Source organism: Papilio xuthus, unplaced genomic scaffold (genome assembly GCF_000836235.2).
Source record: "Papilio xuthus unplaced genomic scaffold, Pxut_1.1 DF826945.1, whole genome shotgun sequence".
Taxonomy (NCBI): Eukaryota; Metazoa; Arthropoda; class Insecta; order Lepidoptera; family Papilionidae; genus Papilio; species Papilio xuthus.
The window spans coordinates 6,011,385-6,030,602 of NW_013531704.1; the positions used below are offsets into that span (position 1 = coordinate 6,011,385).

The following is a 19,218-nucleotide window of genomic DNA, read 5'->3' on the forward strand; positions in this document are numbered from 1 at the left end:
CACTTGGTTTGGCAATGTTCGAGTCGTTAAACTTTATCTCATTATGTTTATAGTTTTGTTTACCAAATACTTTTTAGTTTTTGCCCTTGAGACAGCTTTATATAGGATTGTTATCTTGGAGATTGTCTCTATGGTATGGGGAGGGTGCCGAAAAGAAAAAAAATACTAACATAAACCATCTCTCCTTTTATTTTCTCTCTCTAGTGCCAAGTGTCAAGGTTTAGGAATTTACGGAACTCACAGAGCGCCTTTGAAATGGTCTGAAATTATCGTAATGTATTTTATGAGCACCCAATGTATAAAATATTTATATACTAATATTAATCAAAAATGTTTTGAATACATTTACTTAAATACAATCAATAATCATTGCCTACAAAAGCATTCTCTAAGGCATTATATGATTGCATCACGTAAGCGTATTAAAAGATTCCAGTCAATCTTGTTGTTTCCTTAATTTGAAATTACACTAAGGGCCTAATAAACACCGCGTCAATTTCGTATATATCAGCTAAGATTCTGGTACACATAGGTATTACAAACATTTGACTTTCTACAATGCGTACGACGAGGTGTAACAAATTATGTGCGTACATCGGACACGGTTGCTGTCGCTTGCCGTCACTCTGTCAGATTAGATAGTGAGCCTTGTTTGCATATAGTGGCCGTGTTATCATAAGGCCTATTGCTCACTGATGCGTTATAAGGGTCTGTTTGCACAAAAAACCTCAAAACTATTGATGTTATAAGGGACATGTCTCTGTTATACAACTTAAATATGGAGAACTACTTAGCCCAATACGTATGATCATAACTTGAACGGTTTTAGCTTAACCCTCAGGGCAAGATCTATGACGCCTTTTTTTACCATGCCGGAGGAGGGGCTTCACTGGGTTATGTAAGACAGTGTAATTCGCGCCCCTGTCTATTCAGCGCCCTGGGTGATCGCCCATTCTCCTCCATAGCGGAGGCATACCCACTAAACCCCTCTGTTCCTCCAACGCATCGGGACGGGGCCACGGGCACGCTTTCGCTCTCGTCCGCGGCCCCGTCTGCGCCAGCTGCAGAGGCAGCTCCCTCTCGGGGGGGAGGCAACCCTCAGTCGCCGGTGACGGTCTCCCCCGTTGGGTGATCGCCCAACCGCGCCTTACCCTAACGCCGGCCCTGGTCATATCATTCTGGTTGAAGTGATATGTCATTTTAAGTTTTTAATACCAAATTTTAATACATATACCTATTCACTTTCAATCATAATACGAAGTACATACATAATGTGCGTAATGTGACCTTTATGGTGCAGTAAAAGCTCTTTGCAACGACTACTTGTGTAAAACTTGCCCGTAATCTACTTGTTGACGTAACTTCATAAATCCAGTTAATAACTTGACACTAGCACAGTTTTACAGCTCGTATACATTCAGTATTCTTTACTTTTCGATTCTTGCTATATTTGCTATTACTTCTTTTTGTTTGCGAAAGTAAAGCTTCTTCGGAGATCTTGCTCACATTCACTTGTTTAGAACCGTGGCTAATGTCTTTTCGGACTTACTAACAATGAACTTTTGGTTTTGTGAGGAAATTATTTTTTTTTAAATTGTTCTAGCTCTGCTGTTCTTGGAGGTGTACTGATACGACTCTTTACAAAATTTAGATAATTTCGTTTTTTTTATAATATTTGTGGTGTGTGTGGTTTAATTTTTTAGTATCTGTGGTTATTATAATAGCTGGGCTTAATATGTAATTAACGTCTTTATATTTGCGTGTATTGATAGCATAAAAGTAGTTCATCCGGCATTTCAAGCCTCAATATCTTTCATTCTAGATATGTATTTTCTACCAATTGCTTTTCTTCAGGTATTCATAAGCAACTCCAATCCGATGCAACATCGGCAAAATAAAATTTGTCAGTTTCAATTAATTGAGACGTGAGAGTAATTTCCAACGAGCGATTCGCTTTCTAGGCCAACGCTGTAGGATCCAATGCAGTTTGTCCGAGATAAACCGGTCGGATGGCTCGCGACTATAGTTCCCACTCGCACCGTCTGGGATCTCAGCCAAACTACTTGAAGTCGATAGCGATTGAATGTAGTCTTACCAAACATAAACGGTTGTTTTTTTAATATATCTTGGGGTAGATTATTTAGTCATCATATTGAGGTCATGTGCTTGTATAAATATGATGGACTGAATCTGAGACGATAAAAACTTTTATAATAACACATGGCGAAAATAAAATTTGCGGTCTAAATTCGAGCAGACAAAAAATATTTAGATAACATCGTCAAGTGTCGGAGAAAGTCGTTGAACTTCGGCTCGTGGTGTCTGAAGAAATAAAAGAATATAAAATTAAATATCGTCGAAACGCGGGGGGCGTCGCGGCGGCGCCAAACGCGCTTTTGGCAAGCGCCGTCCGACCAGACATTGTCGGGAAAAATAGCAGTTTGATATCTTCACGTCGGTGTACTTCAAAAACTTGCCTCTACGCTAATAAAGATATATTCGAAGTTTTTGGAAGTTTCTCCGTCCTAAGAGGAAACTTATTCCGAATTTTTATATTCATGTTATCAAATTTCTTTCACAACCACGTATCACATCAACTCTGAAGAATTTTGCGTTATACGTTATCAAAAGAAATATATTGTTTTAACAAGTTATGATGTTCTTGTTAGAGATTATTTCCCACAGCGATTCGTATATAAGAATATTATTTAGTAATACTGAAAAAAAAACAAATGGTATACGTCACGTAGATGTTTCGTCAATCGCAAAAAAAAATATGTACATATAATTCCACAGATGTTTTGTTTATCGACAATTTGATCTGCTTCGTATATATATTTTTGTATATTGAATAATTTAAAAGTGTCAAGTTTAAATTCCATATTGATACAAATGGAGTCGCATCCGTTTCGAATCGTAAACAATGCATTGGATGTGCTTGGTATGATCTGATGCAGCTGTGGTTCTCGGTGTCGTTTAAACAATGTATCAACCATTGTATTGTCTATTCTATAATGCTCTGTATTTACAATTGTCTCGTTTATTATGTTAATATAGTCCGGCTGTTAGTATCTTATAGTACAAAGAGTTAGGAAATGTAATGAAGTGACGTATTAGTAATTTTCATTGAAATGTTAACAGAGATAATAAACTTGTTACTATGGGTTATCTATCATTGTTTCTATCTCTGTTTATTTTAATGGAAAATGAGAAGGATGACAAGATGTTTTCTTGTTTGTTGTTTTGGCTGTGAATACACATAATTATAATGTTTTCTTCGTACCATTTAACTCTTTTGCTTTTAATTTTATGTACTACAGAGGATACTTTATTGCAATTTTTTTTGTTATCAAAGCTGAGATCGTTTAACTTATCAAGTATATTTATGACAATTATCAAGCAATCACTAAGTATTTAGATTTACAATTGATAAGATTTTTCTTACCTCACTCTGTCATATGATATTTGTGTTACGTCATAATAAGCAATGTTCATCTCTGAATCGGGTTTTTATTTATACATACGAAGTTATATCTTCATCACATGATTTACCTTTACGGGAACTTATTCGTATATTTGTTTAAATCATAGTATTTTTAAGATATCTTACTAATATTATAAATGCGAATGTTTGGTGAAAGGTAACTCCAGAATGGCTGCACGGATCGCATAGATATAGAACATAGTCTGGAAGATACTTAATACTATAGATTAATAATTAGGTTTTTAAATTCCGCGAGGACTGAATCTATATATAAAAAATTTAATATACGTAAATATTGGAAACACTTTAGATTTATGATCTTCGAAATATTTTGTTACGTTCCGTAGTCTTTACACAATCTAGAAGCGTATCATCGTAAATTAATTCCTCTGTATATTATTCAAATATTACGTACTAAAATTATATAACACTATGAAATTCCGCGAATCGCTAACTAACAAAAGGAACTCCGAGACTGTTATTACTAAGTGTATTTATATGTTTACAATGTCATTGTTATAATTCCTTGTTATTGGAAATATACCGCTACTTTATTAAAATATAAGATTGCTTACTTTTTGTCATATTGTCAAGGAACGTTGAAAAACATAGACTAGTCGCTTATTAAAGATAGATTAGTAGTCTTTGTATATAACCTTTAACTATTCCTCTTACCGTGGGTTTCTGACACTATAATCTCTGTATAAAACATATCGTCGTCACAATTTAAACAGATATTTTGGACTCGGAAACCCACGGTTGTGAATGTACGATGCGCAAAGTATAATTCACATTACATCGTAAATAGTACACTGCGTATACAAATAATTCATGAAAATGAAAACATATATCCCGCCCATCGCAAAAATAGCGTAAAAGAAACTGTTGCACAGAACAAGAATTTACGCGAAAACGCGAACGCCCGTTGAGACGAGTTATTGTCTATTAGATTGTTATTTAAGGGGTGTTAGCATGACTAGAGGTTGTAAATCGAGTTATTAATTGAGGATTATGTGATCCCTACTTTATAGCCCATCTCCCTCTGTTTTGCGTGAAAGATAATTTGCTATCGTTTATCGTCTTATACCCGTGTTTATACGTCTTTAGGATTATTACTTGCAAATAGGATTGCCATAGTTAACTTACGCTTATAAACATTAACTATGTAATGTAGCTTAATTTATATCACCTATCATAGTAATAATAACAAACAGTTCTACAATGTAATGTCTAAGCAGAATTTTTTACTTGTTAGAAATTAAAAAAAAAGTAGTGTCTTTTTGGCCAATTTAACGCACACAATCGAGCGTAATCTTCAACTCGATGGCTGGCAATCCACAACCGTGCGGCTTGCGTGAAACTTCCTGCCTCGCACAGCAGTGTTGTGGAATAGTCTGTCCTCGGCGGTATTTCCAAACCGCTACGACTTAGGGTCCTTCAAGAAGCGAGGGTATCACCATCTCAAAGGCCGGCAACGCATCTGCGGTTCTTCTGGTATTGCTGATGTCCTTGGGCATCGTTGAACACCTCGGTGTTCCTGCTGCTCGTTTCTGTTATATAAAAAAAACTAAGTTCCATAAAACGTTTGAAGCTATTAAAAGCAGCAAGATATAATATGATGGAATACGTAACATAACAAATATGCTATTGGCGTTTCGAAATTGTTTATCGATTTTTTTATATGTTTTGTTTTTATTTATCTTTATTTTTTTGGATAAAGATAGCGTTGTTTGTGTTTAATTTTTGCCTCAAATTGACGGTTGTGTTTATCGAATGGTGTTTTTTGTTCGCAGGCGTGACAATGAGAGAAAAAAGGGGAGGCGCTATGAGCAAAATGCAAAAGCTCAGGAAACGCCTGTCCCTTAGCTTCGGTAGATTATGTGAGTATTTTACAATTGGCTTTATATATCAAAAACAAAGACATTCTCTCATTTAATAACCTAATAAGTATCAAAAGATCTAAATTTAATAGGGTTTCCACATTAAATATATTTATTTTTAGGGTTGCACATGAAGTGTTATTGAAAACTTTCCTTTCTAAAAATTTTTTTAGTCGATTTTTTATATGAAAACTTAGGACTATCTCTCGATACAAAGGGTGTACAGAAAAGTAATTATAACAATAGCAAATAACATTACCAATTGAAAAATAAGTTGTGATATATATGTCAAAGATTTCCGAGCGGTTTGTTATTTAAATGGTCAATATCATACGATACTGCTTTATTCAGTCAGTGCGCACACCGGCGCAGGCGCTGTCCCTAGACCAAGTCTATCACTTGTCAAACGACCACGCGCACTACTGACAGATACAGTGACACTGACAGACGTCAATCACACACCATACAAGCGATGTTACCATTCGAATTAAATAATTAACGTCATAATTTGTCATCATATTCTCCGACATATATTTGTGTAATGAAACATTTATGATTTGGCATTTTTATTAGGGTTGGGTATGATTCGCGATAGGCACATCGGCAGTTAAAATTACGCCAAAAACATTAAGATTTATAAATCGTTGTGTTCCTTACTTACGTGAGTGGAATAAGAACAGAGATATGATGATTACTATATTCAGAAATAGCATTATACACAAATTGGTTACACAAATAAACTGGGTATTTTGGTAGTGCGCTTAAATTAGACCATGTATCGAGTGTTGTTATTAAATGTTCGGAACATGTGACACAAAGCAGGCAAACAGAAGTTTATATATAGACTAGCTGTCGCCCGCGACTCCGTCCGCGCGGGTTTAAAAATAGATGTTGGTCGATTCTCAGACCTACTAAATAGTATGGGAAAAAATTGTGACACGAGAATTTTATATATAAGATTACGCGCAACGTAATGTTTGTTGTATTATTAAAATCTAATTAATTGACTCGTGATTTGTATAGTTTATTCAACTTGTTACACGCAATAATGTACTTTTAGACATTATTAATTAGAATCTTTGGCGCGAGTGACGTGCTTTCGTTCCAAAGTCCACTGTCAGAATGAATAGTGAGGGGTCATAAACGTCGACATTTTAGTAAGGCTAGTGTTGTGCCAGTACATCGGCACTGTGTCGGATTTTCCTAACAGTACCAACTGTGGATTATATGTCCGATTAAAAAATTATACGAAATGATGTTTGCGCCAAATTTCACGAACCTGGCCGAGCGGCGCGGGAACGATGTTCAAGCATTCATTCCTTTCATTCTCGCACTCACGCGCTCACTTGTCGTACCACCAATGTATGTTTTACAAATTAAAAATGTGTGTATTAAAATGTTGGTTGATAAAAACAGTTGATAATAAATGAGCAATGTCTGGAATTTTATCTACAATTGTGTTTTAAATGTGATGTGTTTAAATTTATATAAAGGTGGCTGTTTCTTAATTTTTTATGTCACCTGGGATGTAGTTTCCCAACATTGGAAGGTTTTTTTTCAAATAGCGTCAGTAGTTGCGAAGCCTATTCAATGTAAACAATCAAATTTCTTTATTAGTATAGATTGAGTCGAAAAAGGAAGAACAGGTTAACATGTCTTCTTTGAAAGTTCACTCAGTGTTCAGTTTAGCATTTTAAAGAGATATGTCAGTTGAGAAACAACAAAAGTACACAAAGTATGGTAAAATAAATAATATATAAGCGACGTTAAACCCAGCGTTTGTTATAAATGAGCTGACAGAAGGATTTTCACGAAGCGTGGAAAGTGTTTTGAACTTACTTCAGTTAGATACTTTAGCTTAATGTATGCGATGTTGTTTTTAGAATTCTTTCCATTGTCCAGAACTTAACGGAATTAAAAAAAAACTTAATAAGTAGCCTTATGTGTTCTTCCAGACTATGTTCTACATCCATGTCAAATATCACTGTGATCTGTTAAGCCGTTCCGGACAAACCTTCAAACAAACATCCATATATTCGCATTTATAATATTAGTAAGATAATAGTTAATGTTACAAGTAAGAAGTAAGATTCAGTATACTATAGATAGTTAACTACTTCCTGTTAGAGATGTTGTATATGGTTCTTTTTAATCCATTCTCAGTACTATTAATGAAAGAAAATGTTGATTTAACTTTGGAATAGAAATATCATGTCTTAGAGATCTTAAGGTTGCTAACTACTAAGGTTAAATATTAAAATAAATAGAAGTCTTCTAATTCGTTTCGTCACGTGTTCATGTTGATTTTTTTTATAACTATCTTTACAAATAAAGTTTAAATGAATGATAATTTTTTGTATATATAAAATTTTCCATCGTTTAGAAACTCGCTAATGGTTAAAGTTATTTTTAGTATGATGTGGGCCCTGTCTATTAGATGTTTCACGCTCTGTTTGATTTGGTATTTTTAACTCTGTGATATTTAAAAAAATATTTATTCTAAACATTAATACTAATGTGCTATATCTATTTTGGTACATTATTGAAAGATTTTCAGTTTTAAGGTATTAGGCTACATTTTGTTTAATATCTAAAAGTTGGTGTGAATATGATCAATCATGCGGTTCGATTTATTAAGCTTTCGTTATCCATCTAGCAGTTCCACCAATTCCAACCAGTTGGTATTGTGTTATTGATATCTTGAGCAATGTTATTCACAGTAGATTGAGCCTTTTAAGATCCCACGTTTACTTCAAGTAGCTATTTCATTAGCAAAATATTAAATATAGTATTTACACCCTTATGATAAAGCGTACTGACATATGTGGGGAAACCGAGACAGTTTCAGACCACAGACACAGTTACGTTCATGGTTTTTTTCTAAATGAATTTGTGAAATAGGTTACCTAGCTAAATAAAATATACGTAAAAGAAAAAAAGCGCTTAATTATATATATCGCCATCCAGTAGAGAGATGAAACGTTTTTTTCTAATCTCTTAATTACGTTCATCCGTTAACTGTATTTAAAAACAAAACCAATATTTTTATGAAATGTAAACATAAAGCGAAAGCGTCGTATAAATAGCGAGAGACATAAAATTACCACATCCTTGTCGTTTCCATGGAAAGATAAATGAGTTTGGTATTCTGATTTATTGTACTGTTATATGTTTCGCGAGACATCGTTAACAATATAAAAACAAAGTTCCTCAGCCCACATAAGGTGTATCGCGTAACACATCGAAAACAGTTATTTTAAACGTTGTATCAACTGTGTTATTATGTTATTTTTTTATAGGTCGTTATTTTTAGCGTGTACCGCAAAGGACTTAAGTAATTTGTATACCGTAAAAAGGCCGGGGGATATATGTCTCATCTTACGTATAAATGTTTGGATGGTTGTTTCTTAGAAGACTGCATGGATCTCGATGAAATTAAATAAAATACGGTATTCTCAGTTCGATAGATATGATAATATCGAATGATTAAAAATAATCGTTTTGCTTAAATATGCTAGTGTTTGTAAAATTTATTTAGACGTATAATTATCAATTACTACTCATTTTAAAGAAAGTCGAAATATATATAATATAAACAGTAGGTACTGTAGATTAAGATTTATTTGGTACAACGTATAAATCATTTCTTATCCTTAGCGGGCTATGACGTAATGCGGTTATTTATAACATAACGTAGTTTTTCGAACTTTTATCTTATCGTATTTTTATGTGTATCGTATAGCAGTACGGAACTCGTTATCTGCACAGTCGTAACGGTTGCACAATACCGGTCAAACTTAATCAGTCATCAATTCCTGTGAACTCGGTTACGGTAATACTCATTGTGAAGTTATATGTCTTCTGTCCAACACTCGGAATCAATTAAAGGCTAGTTACTGTGAACATATTGATATCTCTGTGTTGTCAAAGATAATGACAGGAATGACCATATGTTTTATATGGAGATATTGACTCACGGTAAAGGTGGTCCTTTTATGTAAGTTTGACAGATATTAAGGCATCAGAAACCACCTAAATTAGAATAATCAATAGAGATGAATATGTAGCAATATATTCATATATTCCAGTTTGATTTTATCAATTACATATGTAAATATTTAACCTTCTTGCCGGACTAACAAATAGGTACTTCGTTGTGATTTTAGGGCGGCTGTTTTTTTTAACGAAGGCCGTTGAACTCTACCATGTATATTTTAAATTCTTTACGAAATAAATACGATTTAATTTGGAATTTATTTAAGGAAAACGTTTATTTTTTGGTTTCGAATTTCTAGAATTAAATTACCGGTTGCGTTTAAATATATATTCGTATTAGATTTTTATTTATTCTCTACGTTTGAATCTGTCATTTACGATCTCCTTGTCTTGTTTATAGGATGAGTAATATCTCGTGCTGAAGATGTTTGCAGTAAATCGATATTTGTAACCGAGAAATAAAGCAAAAGTTGATGATAAAAGCGTCGCTGGCCGTCTGTCTCATTAACGTTATTTAGTTCCCGCGGGCGAAAGTAATTAGTACACTCTGCGAGCCGACGCCGCGACGGCGACGAGACGGCTCGCCACTGTTTAACGAACACGATAAAAATGTTTTCATTTTAATTAAAAACACAATGTAATTATTATTATGAACACAGCACCTAAGTATGAAGATAGTATAAGTTGGATTACTTAGATATTATTAGGGTAAAAATTACAGTTTTAACCATCCTTCTATGCTTAGAAAACACATAAAAATACTGTCATGTTTCTATTTAGTAAGACCTATAAAACATGGATAGGATTTTAGTTACGCATGTTTTTTGTACTTATATGAAATTGATTATACCATATTAACCTTTCTCTACACTAAGCAATATTTACGTTTGATTTATAAAGCGTGTCAACATTATTGTTTGCTGATGCGGGACGAAGTAAATAATTGTTTGACGTTACTAGTCATACAACATAAGGTTCGATCGCGTCACGCACGACCGATAAAGCCGAACATATAGCCAACATACAGCCAACAGTCTCTTATATGTAGAACAATCCACGTTCCTATATATGATAACCTATTCAAACACGACAATCATTTCATGACGTTTATTATAATTAGACTCGTGACCGCCCTGCTAACCAGCTACCGATGCCAAATAATTTTATGTTTTGTATATGTTTCTCTAATTTATTAAAGTTAAAGTAGCAAACTTTACTTATATTTAAATGTCAGATCAATTGTGACTTCCTTCTATGTTTTGATCGTGGTTGTTTATAAAATTTACAGAATTAAGATTTGAATGATTACTTTTTTTTTTTGTAAAAAAATGGTCTGCCTCAATAGTAATATTTTTACCTTAATCAACTAATGTAACTTGTTTTTTGTTTTTCATTTTATACAAAAATATTAGCAGATTTTTTTGTAAATTTACTAATATTTCTTTAACCATTCCAACTAAGCTCTAGGCTTCTGCTAGGATATGGTTTACGCCATTAGTCGAATGGTGGAATTCGAACCCCCGACCATAACCATTAGGCTATCGACGCTTTTAACTATTTCTGTACAAAAAATCTTATATCTCGTCTATAAAGTTCAGTGTTGACAAGGACGTGTAATAAATGACATATGTGTAAAGTTAATTATAATTATAAATTCCTATATTTTTACAAATGTGTGTATAATTTAAGTACGAGTAAGTAAAGGAAGTGAACGTTTACACGTAGCGGGTAATTGTGCAGGAAGTAGGAGTGACCTTCAAGCAGTGAATCATTTGTCGTGCTATGTCAGAGCGGTGACCATTTAAGGAAACCCTTTCGATACCTCACCGTCTGCTGCCGTCGCGATTATATTACTACGTGACTTACTCTTATTTAAAATTTGTAAACTAATATCTTTGTTTACGTACGTCAGCTGTTCTTTTATTGGCATTGAAGACTATTCCACCAGCACAAAACATACTGTACTTTTAAAGAAAAATCGATGTTTATAGCCTTAAACCTTTATAAAGTTTTGTGCCTAGTTTTAATTAAATAATTCATGTCACAATGCAAATTTCACAAAGCTAAAATACAACCAGGAAACTCATCTAAACTCTCCTACGGTACTACGATGATTAAATTTGCATATTTCTAGTTCTAGTTTCCGTGGTCAAGTTCTCGATGTTACTAATGCAGTTGAAGCGGCTAAATCTAGTTCCCATGGTTGACAACTTTAAATAAATGTAGATTCAAACATCATAGACAAAGTGACCGGTTTCACACTACTGACATTGGACTGAAGTGGTAACACCTTTTTTGTCGGTATCGGGGAAGAAATCTTCAAATGATTCACTGTCACCTGATCCACTATAACTCCTTCGACAGCCAACGTCAAGGGCAATAGCAGATAGATCTGGCATTTCCAAGGGACACACCAGAAACCCAGAAGTTTACTGTCCAGGAGCAACAGAACTCTCTCTGTGACTCCACAGTAATACAGCAACATAGGACCACCTTCCCACCATCTTTCCTGGACTATTTTGGAGACTAAGAAGTAGCGGCCCTACTTATACGTCTGGCTGTATGCCAATCCATAGCGTAACTTGCTAAAACATATTGTTTCGTCACCGGACAGCGTTAAGAATATTCTCAAGTAATGAGGCAAGATTACCGTCTTCCGGCACTCTACAGGGCTTAAGTTTATCTAGTAGATGATTGATAACAGACTTCCCATCGTACTTCGACCTAGTTACTCGCTGTCTCCGGATACATTCGATATTGACTTGTTTGTTCTCATGTTCGAGTCTCATGTTACGGTTCTTATTGCTTTCCATGAGTTTAAGACATTCGTTTGTTACATAATAAATGTAGAAAGTAAAATGTTGTGCATGGATAGAGATAGTAATCAGTATTAAGGTTGGTAAAGTTCTCTGGGTTTAATGGTTACTAGCTATAGCCCCCGACTCCGACCGCGCGGATTTAAAAACACAGTTAAAAAGTAGCCTATGTTCTTCCAGATTATGTTCTACATCTATGCCGAATTTCAGCGAGATCCATTCAGCCATTCGGGAGATATATTCAAATAAACAGCCATCTATCCATCCATCCATCCATCTATCTATTCATCTAAACATTGGCATTTAAAATATCACCAAGAAATAAGATTAGTTATAATATATAATATTTTTTATTAATTTTAATAATTTCATGAAGAACAATACTTTTATTGCCTTATTTAAGTTATGCTATAATTTAATATTGAATACGATAATTGATTGATTGAATAAAGACCTAATTAAAATACGATTGTTAAATCATCGTTAATAATAAGTACATTGGTTTAATAGAAGATTGATTAACAAAATTCAGTCACTTTTGTACACACGAATTGAACCTTTCTAATCTTAACACGTTAGCTGCCATGACGGACTATATGTCCGACAAGCCATACTTCCATTCATATGTAAATAATATTATAAGTATATGAGCAATCTAAATAAGGTATTACTATATTTTTAGGTGTTTTCAAATGGTTTTGGACAAAATTAAAAAAAAAATAGATTTTTCGAACAATCATTCTGACAGCTAACGTGTTAAAGTAAACAAACTGTTAATTTCTCTTATGTCCTAAACGTTAATAGTTCATACTTAATCGTATGGTCGAGTATTTAATTATTTGTACAATTACCCACTTCAGAATTTGCCCCCTGGCGTTTTGAACAAAGCACATAATTAGAATAAACAGCGCCTACATGTTTGTAAACAAAGGTAAATGTGAGCGACGCTGTATAACTGTATTTACATTAAACACCACAAAGGGTTTTGTTGTTTTCAATGACACTGTAAATCTATTAAATTGTACCGACTTGGCTTTATTTATTGAATTTATGTCGATGTAAGAGAGTCTGTTAAAACTTAAAGCGATTGATAGACGGTTGTAGTAGTTTAGTTAAACAGATGGTTACTTTAGATTTCTTTTTATAAGAGGAGGAGGAAAACATGCGACTGCAACACTGACGTTGTCAACGACGCCAAGGATATTCAACATGACAGGGATTGCAGATGCGTTGTCATCCATTGAGAAATAGATAGGCTCGCTTCTCGAATCCGTTATTGTATTAAGGTACTCCTTAGGGATCACTTAACGAATCTGAGTACGTTAGTAAGATTTGTCTGGGATAAATGTTGCATGTTCAAAAGTTTACTTTAATCATAAAATGCTTATAATTTGGTTTCGATATTTCGTCATAATTCGATAAACTTGCTTTCGATTCGTTCCAAATCACATGCCTAATACAGGCCTATTGTTATGGTGGTAATAACAAAGCATTACATTACGTTGACGTAACTAAAGTGGCGTTAGACGCAAACAATTCGTGTAATAAGTATCCGAACTTACTAGGCAATGAGTTATTAAAATACCATTACAGTGTACATTAGTGAGTTTTAGTAGAAAAAACAAGCACACTGTATTACCCTAATGGAGTTGTGACGGTCGCGCAATTAATGATAAAAGTAAGTAGTAGTGATGACCCGCATTCGATTGAAAATTAATTGTGATTATAATAACGTAAGAATTTGTTAATGATGCTTCAACATGTTATGTTCCCCTGGTACATTACGATGAATAAGATATAATTTTAAGTTGGCTTATGAAAAAAACGCTTGTGAAATGACCACCATACCATAATCATATAAAACTTTGTATGCTTTCCTAGTCTCTACATAGTGGTATTTTTTTTTATTTTATAGAAATCAATTGCATACAATAGATTCAGTTGAAGATTTTTCTATAGAAATGTAATAAAATAGTCAACACGTTTAAAAGAAAAAGCTATGTTTGTATAGATAGATGTCAGACAATAGGTCGGTCGGACAAAAGACCGATCGCCGGTCTTCACGGGTCTTTCGGGAACAATACGGCATGTTCCTGTGCGGTCGACCGGTTCACTGTACCCGCTTACTATGTTATAAAACATTTTAAACTACAAATATACAGGGAATATACGGTTTTCATTTTGTTAGATGACATATTAAAAGCCCATTAGGTGAATTTTTATATCGTCATAAAGGTCCAAACAATTTAGATGATTTCCTTGAAATATGTAATAACAGGAAATGAGTACCCTTATTTCTTGTGGTGACGAAATTATTGTATAGTGTTCAATCATTTAGAATCTAACTGCCGAGACAACTTTCTCAAGTCTACATACCAATCCATCATTTCGAGACAGCTTCGTTCATGCGATAGAATTCTAAATACGGGCACAAAGACGTCAACGTCGAGGCTTATCGTCAATTTATTGGTGCCATAAGTAATGTTAATAAACGTCATAATACCACCACCTCAGATATTTCTAACTGGTTTGATTTTCGATAACCTGTGCCTCCGTTCGTTACGAGATTTGGTCGTTGAACTTTCATTGTTTCAATTTATCCATGACAGATCTACGATGCTTGGCAAATAGTCAAACGCTTTCAATATTAGATAATCTATTTGAATAGATAGAATATTCAAACCGTTTCGATTTCACGATATCTGTTCTAATTGGATGTCTGTTCTAATTGAATGGCTATTTAAAGTATGGAGTTTTTGAATCTATTAAGAAAATTGTCGAAATCGATCGATTGAGTGCATATAAATGAGTTGTGATATCCTGACACATTAATATTCTCATCAAATGAATAGAACAGAAAATGTTTTGTGACGCCTATAGACGGCTTTTCTATTCTCGAATGTCCTATGCTTAATTATTTTTTTCCCTATTTACTTATGACTTGTAGTATAAGTAGGGTAAAAACACTTGTAAGAAAAAGAAAAACAAAGATTACAGTCAATCGCACAGTGACACAATTGTGGCATGACTCACGTCGGAGCGTAGCGTCGAGTTGTCCGAGACATCTTCACCATAGCTCCGATTGTCCGGAATTGTTTAGTGCGGGCTAACGACTGTCCCTGACTCCGCTCTCCCACAAGGAAAAGGTTATTAACACCATTACTATCGCCTCTTTATCGACCGCTACCGTACACTTTGTTCCATTTTATTGTACAACGAATTTAAAACTGTACAGTTTAAAATGTACTTGTACAATATTTATTGTCATGCGGCATTCAAAGTGTTTATAGTCTTAGTACATATTTAGTATGATAAAGTCTCCTTTAATAACTAAATAACGATTTGAATATTAAATCGTATAAATGCTAGTTGAATGGTGGCCTTCAAATGCTCAAACATACAAAATTAAGGTATTTGGAAATATAAGTAAGGCATATCTAGAAATCATATAAGTGTATCTGTGATTCACATTGTATTTCTATTTAATAATATTGGTTCGTATTGTTTCGATCAGGGAGACGAGTTTCCGGTCCATCGGAGCGTGTTCCGTGTAATATTGTTAAACGATACAAAGGTTGGCTTCTGATATTCTAGTCACAACACGAAGAACAGAAAATATAAATTTGAATTAAATTGAAAAACATTAAAAATTTGAATGTAATTGAATATTTTATGAAAAGGTTATTGCATTTTACATTAATGTAGAAACGCGGTTTTAATATTTAAAGTGGTACATAAATCGTTTTATAGGTGTACAGCAAATAAAAACATTTATGTGTCTTATCATGAAATATCGACAAAAATGTACATGCTTTTACATAAATTGAGCGGACTTTTATTTTTATTATAAATTTTAAACATAATATACATTGTAATATGAAACATTTAGTATAAAACATCTTTGTATGTGTGGTGTATGTATAAACGTAGTGTTTGTCTCGAGCGTATGTCATAAGTACATGTCGGAGAGAGGGGACGTCAGTCGATGTCAGACCTTTGGACCGGCAACACGTGTCGGTACGTGAACGAGCCAAATATAACGCAACGAATGCTACAGTATGTTCTAATAAAAGTAGTAATAAAAGATTTTATAACGTTTAATTAAATTTAAGTACACATTATTTACAACAATTTCCTTCATCAGCAGAATTTCTAAAAGGACGTGATTTAATAACTGAAATTCGTGAATCTTTCATAAATATATTTAAGTAAATTGTGATAAAATCCTTAAAAGAAGTTTCTCGTTTTATTCCTTTAGCTATTTGTTCAGTAATTTGCACTTTATTCGCGCTCTAACTGAACCTAATATGTACGCTAAATTTGTTTTATTGAGTGGTTGTGAATATGAGATAACACTAATTTACGAATCATATAGTATTGTAATCAAACAGTGTGTATAGTAGTTTTAAGATATCTTGGCGGCTCTTAACTTCGCGCGAGTCACTACGCAGAATATAATTTTAGGTGTAGTGGGATGTCGGGGCCAAGATATTTGAAAAGAATTATACTGCTTTTTATTTCTGCATGAGTTATAAGATGAATACATTTCTACAAATTACATACGTCATTTTGTTACGACCGAAAGAAGGCGTTTGAGGGCATCAACAGAAAACATTCTGCAATTTTATTATCGATGCTCACTGAATATCCACTCAGTAATATTTCCTTTTTATGAATTCAAATAAAACTTGCCGCGTTTCCTTGTCGCGATCATTTTAGATATGCCCTAAAAACATCATAACCCACTGAAGCGATGTTTGCGCGACGTCTAACCTTTTCCTTTATTCGGGGTATCTCTCGTACTTGCTTGGAAGTGGGTCGGATGACGTCACTTTATGGATTTCAACGTCAAGGAAAACTCAAGGAATGTTTTCATGTAATAGACGATTTGTGAACGGAAAATATGCCAATTGTATTGAAAATAACATCGTAGTACCAATTCATATTATTCTTCAGTATATGTCTCCGAGAAGCCACTCCTAAGACGAGTCCTCTTTTTTTATAACAGAAGTGGGCAAACGAGCTGCGGGAACACCGAGGTGTTCAACGACGCCCATGGACATCAGCAATACCAGACAACCGCAGATTGACGGCCTTTGAGATAGTGATAAACTCGCTTCTTGAAGGACCCTAATTCGTAGCGACCCTATTCCTAAAACAGTATTAGTTGTTTGGGATTATTCAACGTTTAAAATTTGGAGATGCTTTGCGATTGCTATTCTTCTTGGTGGTGGCTTGCTCGAGTCGCAAGTTATTAAATGAATTGTTCATGTGTTGATGGTAAGTGTTGTAGAGCGAACAAAGTTGAAACATGTATTTGCTGAGTTGCTTTGCAATGCTCTTTCAGTCTCGAGAGGGCAAGGTGCATAATATGCTCTCCAGCGCCGAGCTAATCTCATTACCAAGCACTAATTGAATTTCCTCATTACACGAAATATACCTCTCGTGTTTTTAACTGCAAGACACTAATCATTTTAAAGAAATTTTACATTTGAACATGATAAGAAGAGGACAATTCAAAATATTTATATTTAATTTGTTAATTCTAACTTTGTATAAATTAAATTGTACCTGTTACTAGCTGTCGCCCGCGACTCCGTCCACGCGAGATTAAAAATAGATGTTGGCCGATTCTCAGGCCTACTCAATATGCTCACAAAATTTCATGAGAATCGGTCAAGTGACGAAAATTGTGACATGAGAATTTTATATATATTATAAGATTATTCTTGAAATTAAGATTGATTCAGAGTGGTTGGTTTTGAAGATTTAAATGTAATTCATCAAGAAAATTTTAATGGTGGTTAGGTTTCTTTTATTGCCTGCGTTAAAATTCTTTTCTTCTCTAAAACAAGCATTGTCAACATACGACAACTTAACATAAAAAAGAAGAAATTCAGTGTCTTTTTTTGAACAATTGGCAATTGAATGTATCGTATTTGTTTTGCATTTGTATAGAGTCCGCAATCACGTTAAGCACCACTCAATCTTAAAAGGACTCGGGATGGCTCATGATTGCGAAGGATTTACATAATAAGAGAGCGAAATATTAAAATGAGGGTAACCGAATGAATGTTTGAGTGACTTAAATACATTTTATTTTTATTGCGGCGGCAGAGAATATTCCGAACATCTTTATAGACTTAATACATTTCAGGAGTTTGTTGACTTATTGTTGAATGTTTCTATGAATCTTTTTGTTATATTCACATTCAAATATGTATCTTAAATGCTTAGTACCTGGATGACAGTTTTTTTTAATTGCTATTCTTATTATTCGCCAATAGATGTCATGAAGAGTCATATTTTTCAGTTGAGACTCCTCAAACTCCTCCTTTTTGTTATTTTTCTTCCAAGTTTATGTTTAAGTTGATTATCGATAAAACACGAATAAAATGACATTTTCTAAAAATGATTCTTAGCTAGATCGATTTATCGCCCCCGAAACCCCCTATATATTATACTAAATTTTATGACAATCGTTGGAGCCGATTCCGAGATTCCAAATATAATATATATATATATATATATATATATATATATATATATATATATATATATATATCTTTATTAACCACGTGTCATTCTGTCCACTGTTCTAAAGATTTAGAACAGTGGACAGAATGACACGTGGTTAATAAATACCGGAAATGACAAGAGAACAAAGCAGACGCTGCTTGCATTGGGTTTTGTTTTTTTTTTGTTGTTAAATACACAGACTAAAACTATTTAAAGTTTTGTTGACCTTTTAACACTATAATAGGCTTAACTATTACCGTGGTAATGTGTTCCTACTTTTACAAGCCTCTTGAATGCTTCACGGCAACGCATCTGCGGTTCCTCTGGTATTGCTGATGTCCATGGGCGTCGTTGAACACCTCGGTATTCCCGATGCTCGTTTGCCCCCTTCTGTTATAAAAAAAACGTCCTGGTTTTTAACTGAGATTAAAAGATGTTAAAATATTTTTTATTCTTGCTGAAAAAGTAAATATTTTTTGCTAATCCGAAATCCTCTTTTGTTACGACGTAAAATCAATTTGAT

The 19,218-nt window shown here is 34.0% G+C and overlaps 1 protein-coding gene across 2 annotated transcripts in view; it reads left to right on the top strand.

Moving 5' to 3' along the window:
• Eip63E (cyclin dependent kinase Eip63E) overlaps window positions 1-19,218 on the top strand; it is a 68,473-nt gene that overhangs the window by 24,107 nt on the left and 25,148 nt on the right. For both annotated transcript variants that reach the window (XM_013316862.1, XM_013316863.1), the window contains exon 2: window positions 5,278-5,364. In XM_013316862.1, coding sequence (XP_013172316.1) covers window positions 5,278-5,364 — 87 coding nt within the window. The remainder of the gene's footprint in view (window positions 1-5,277; window positions 5,365-19,218) is intronic.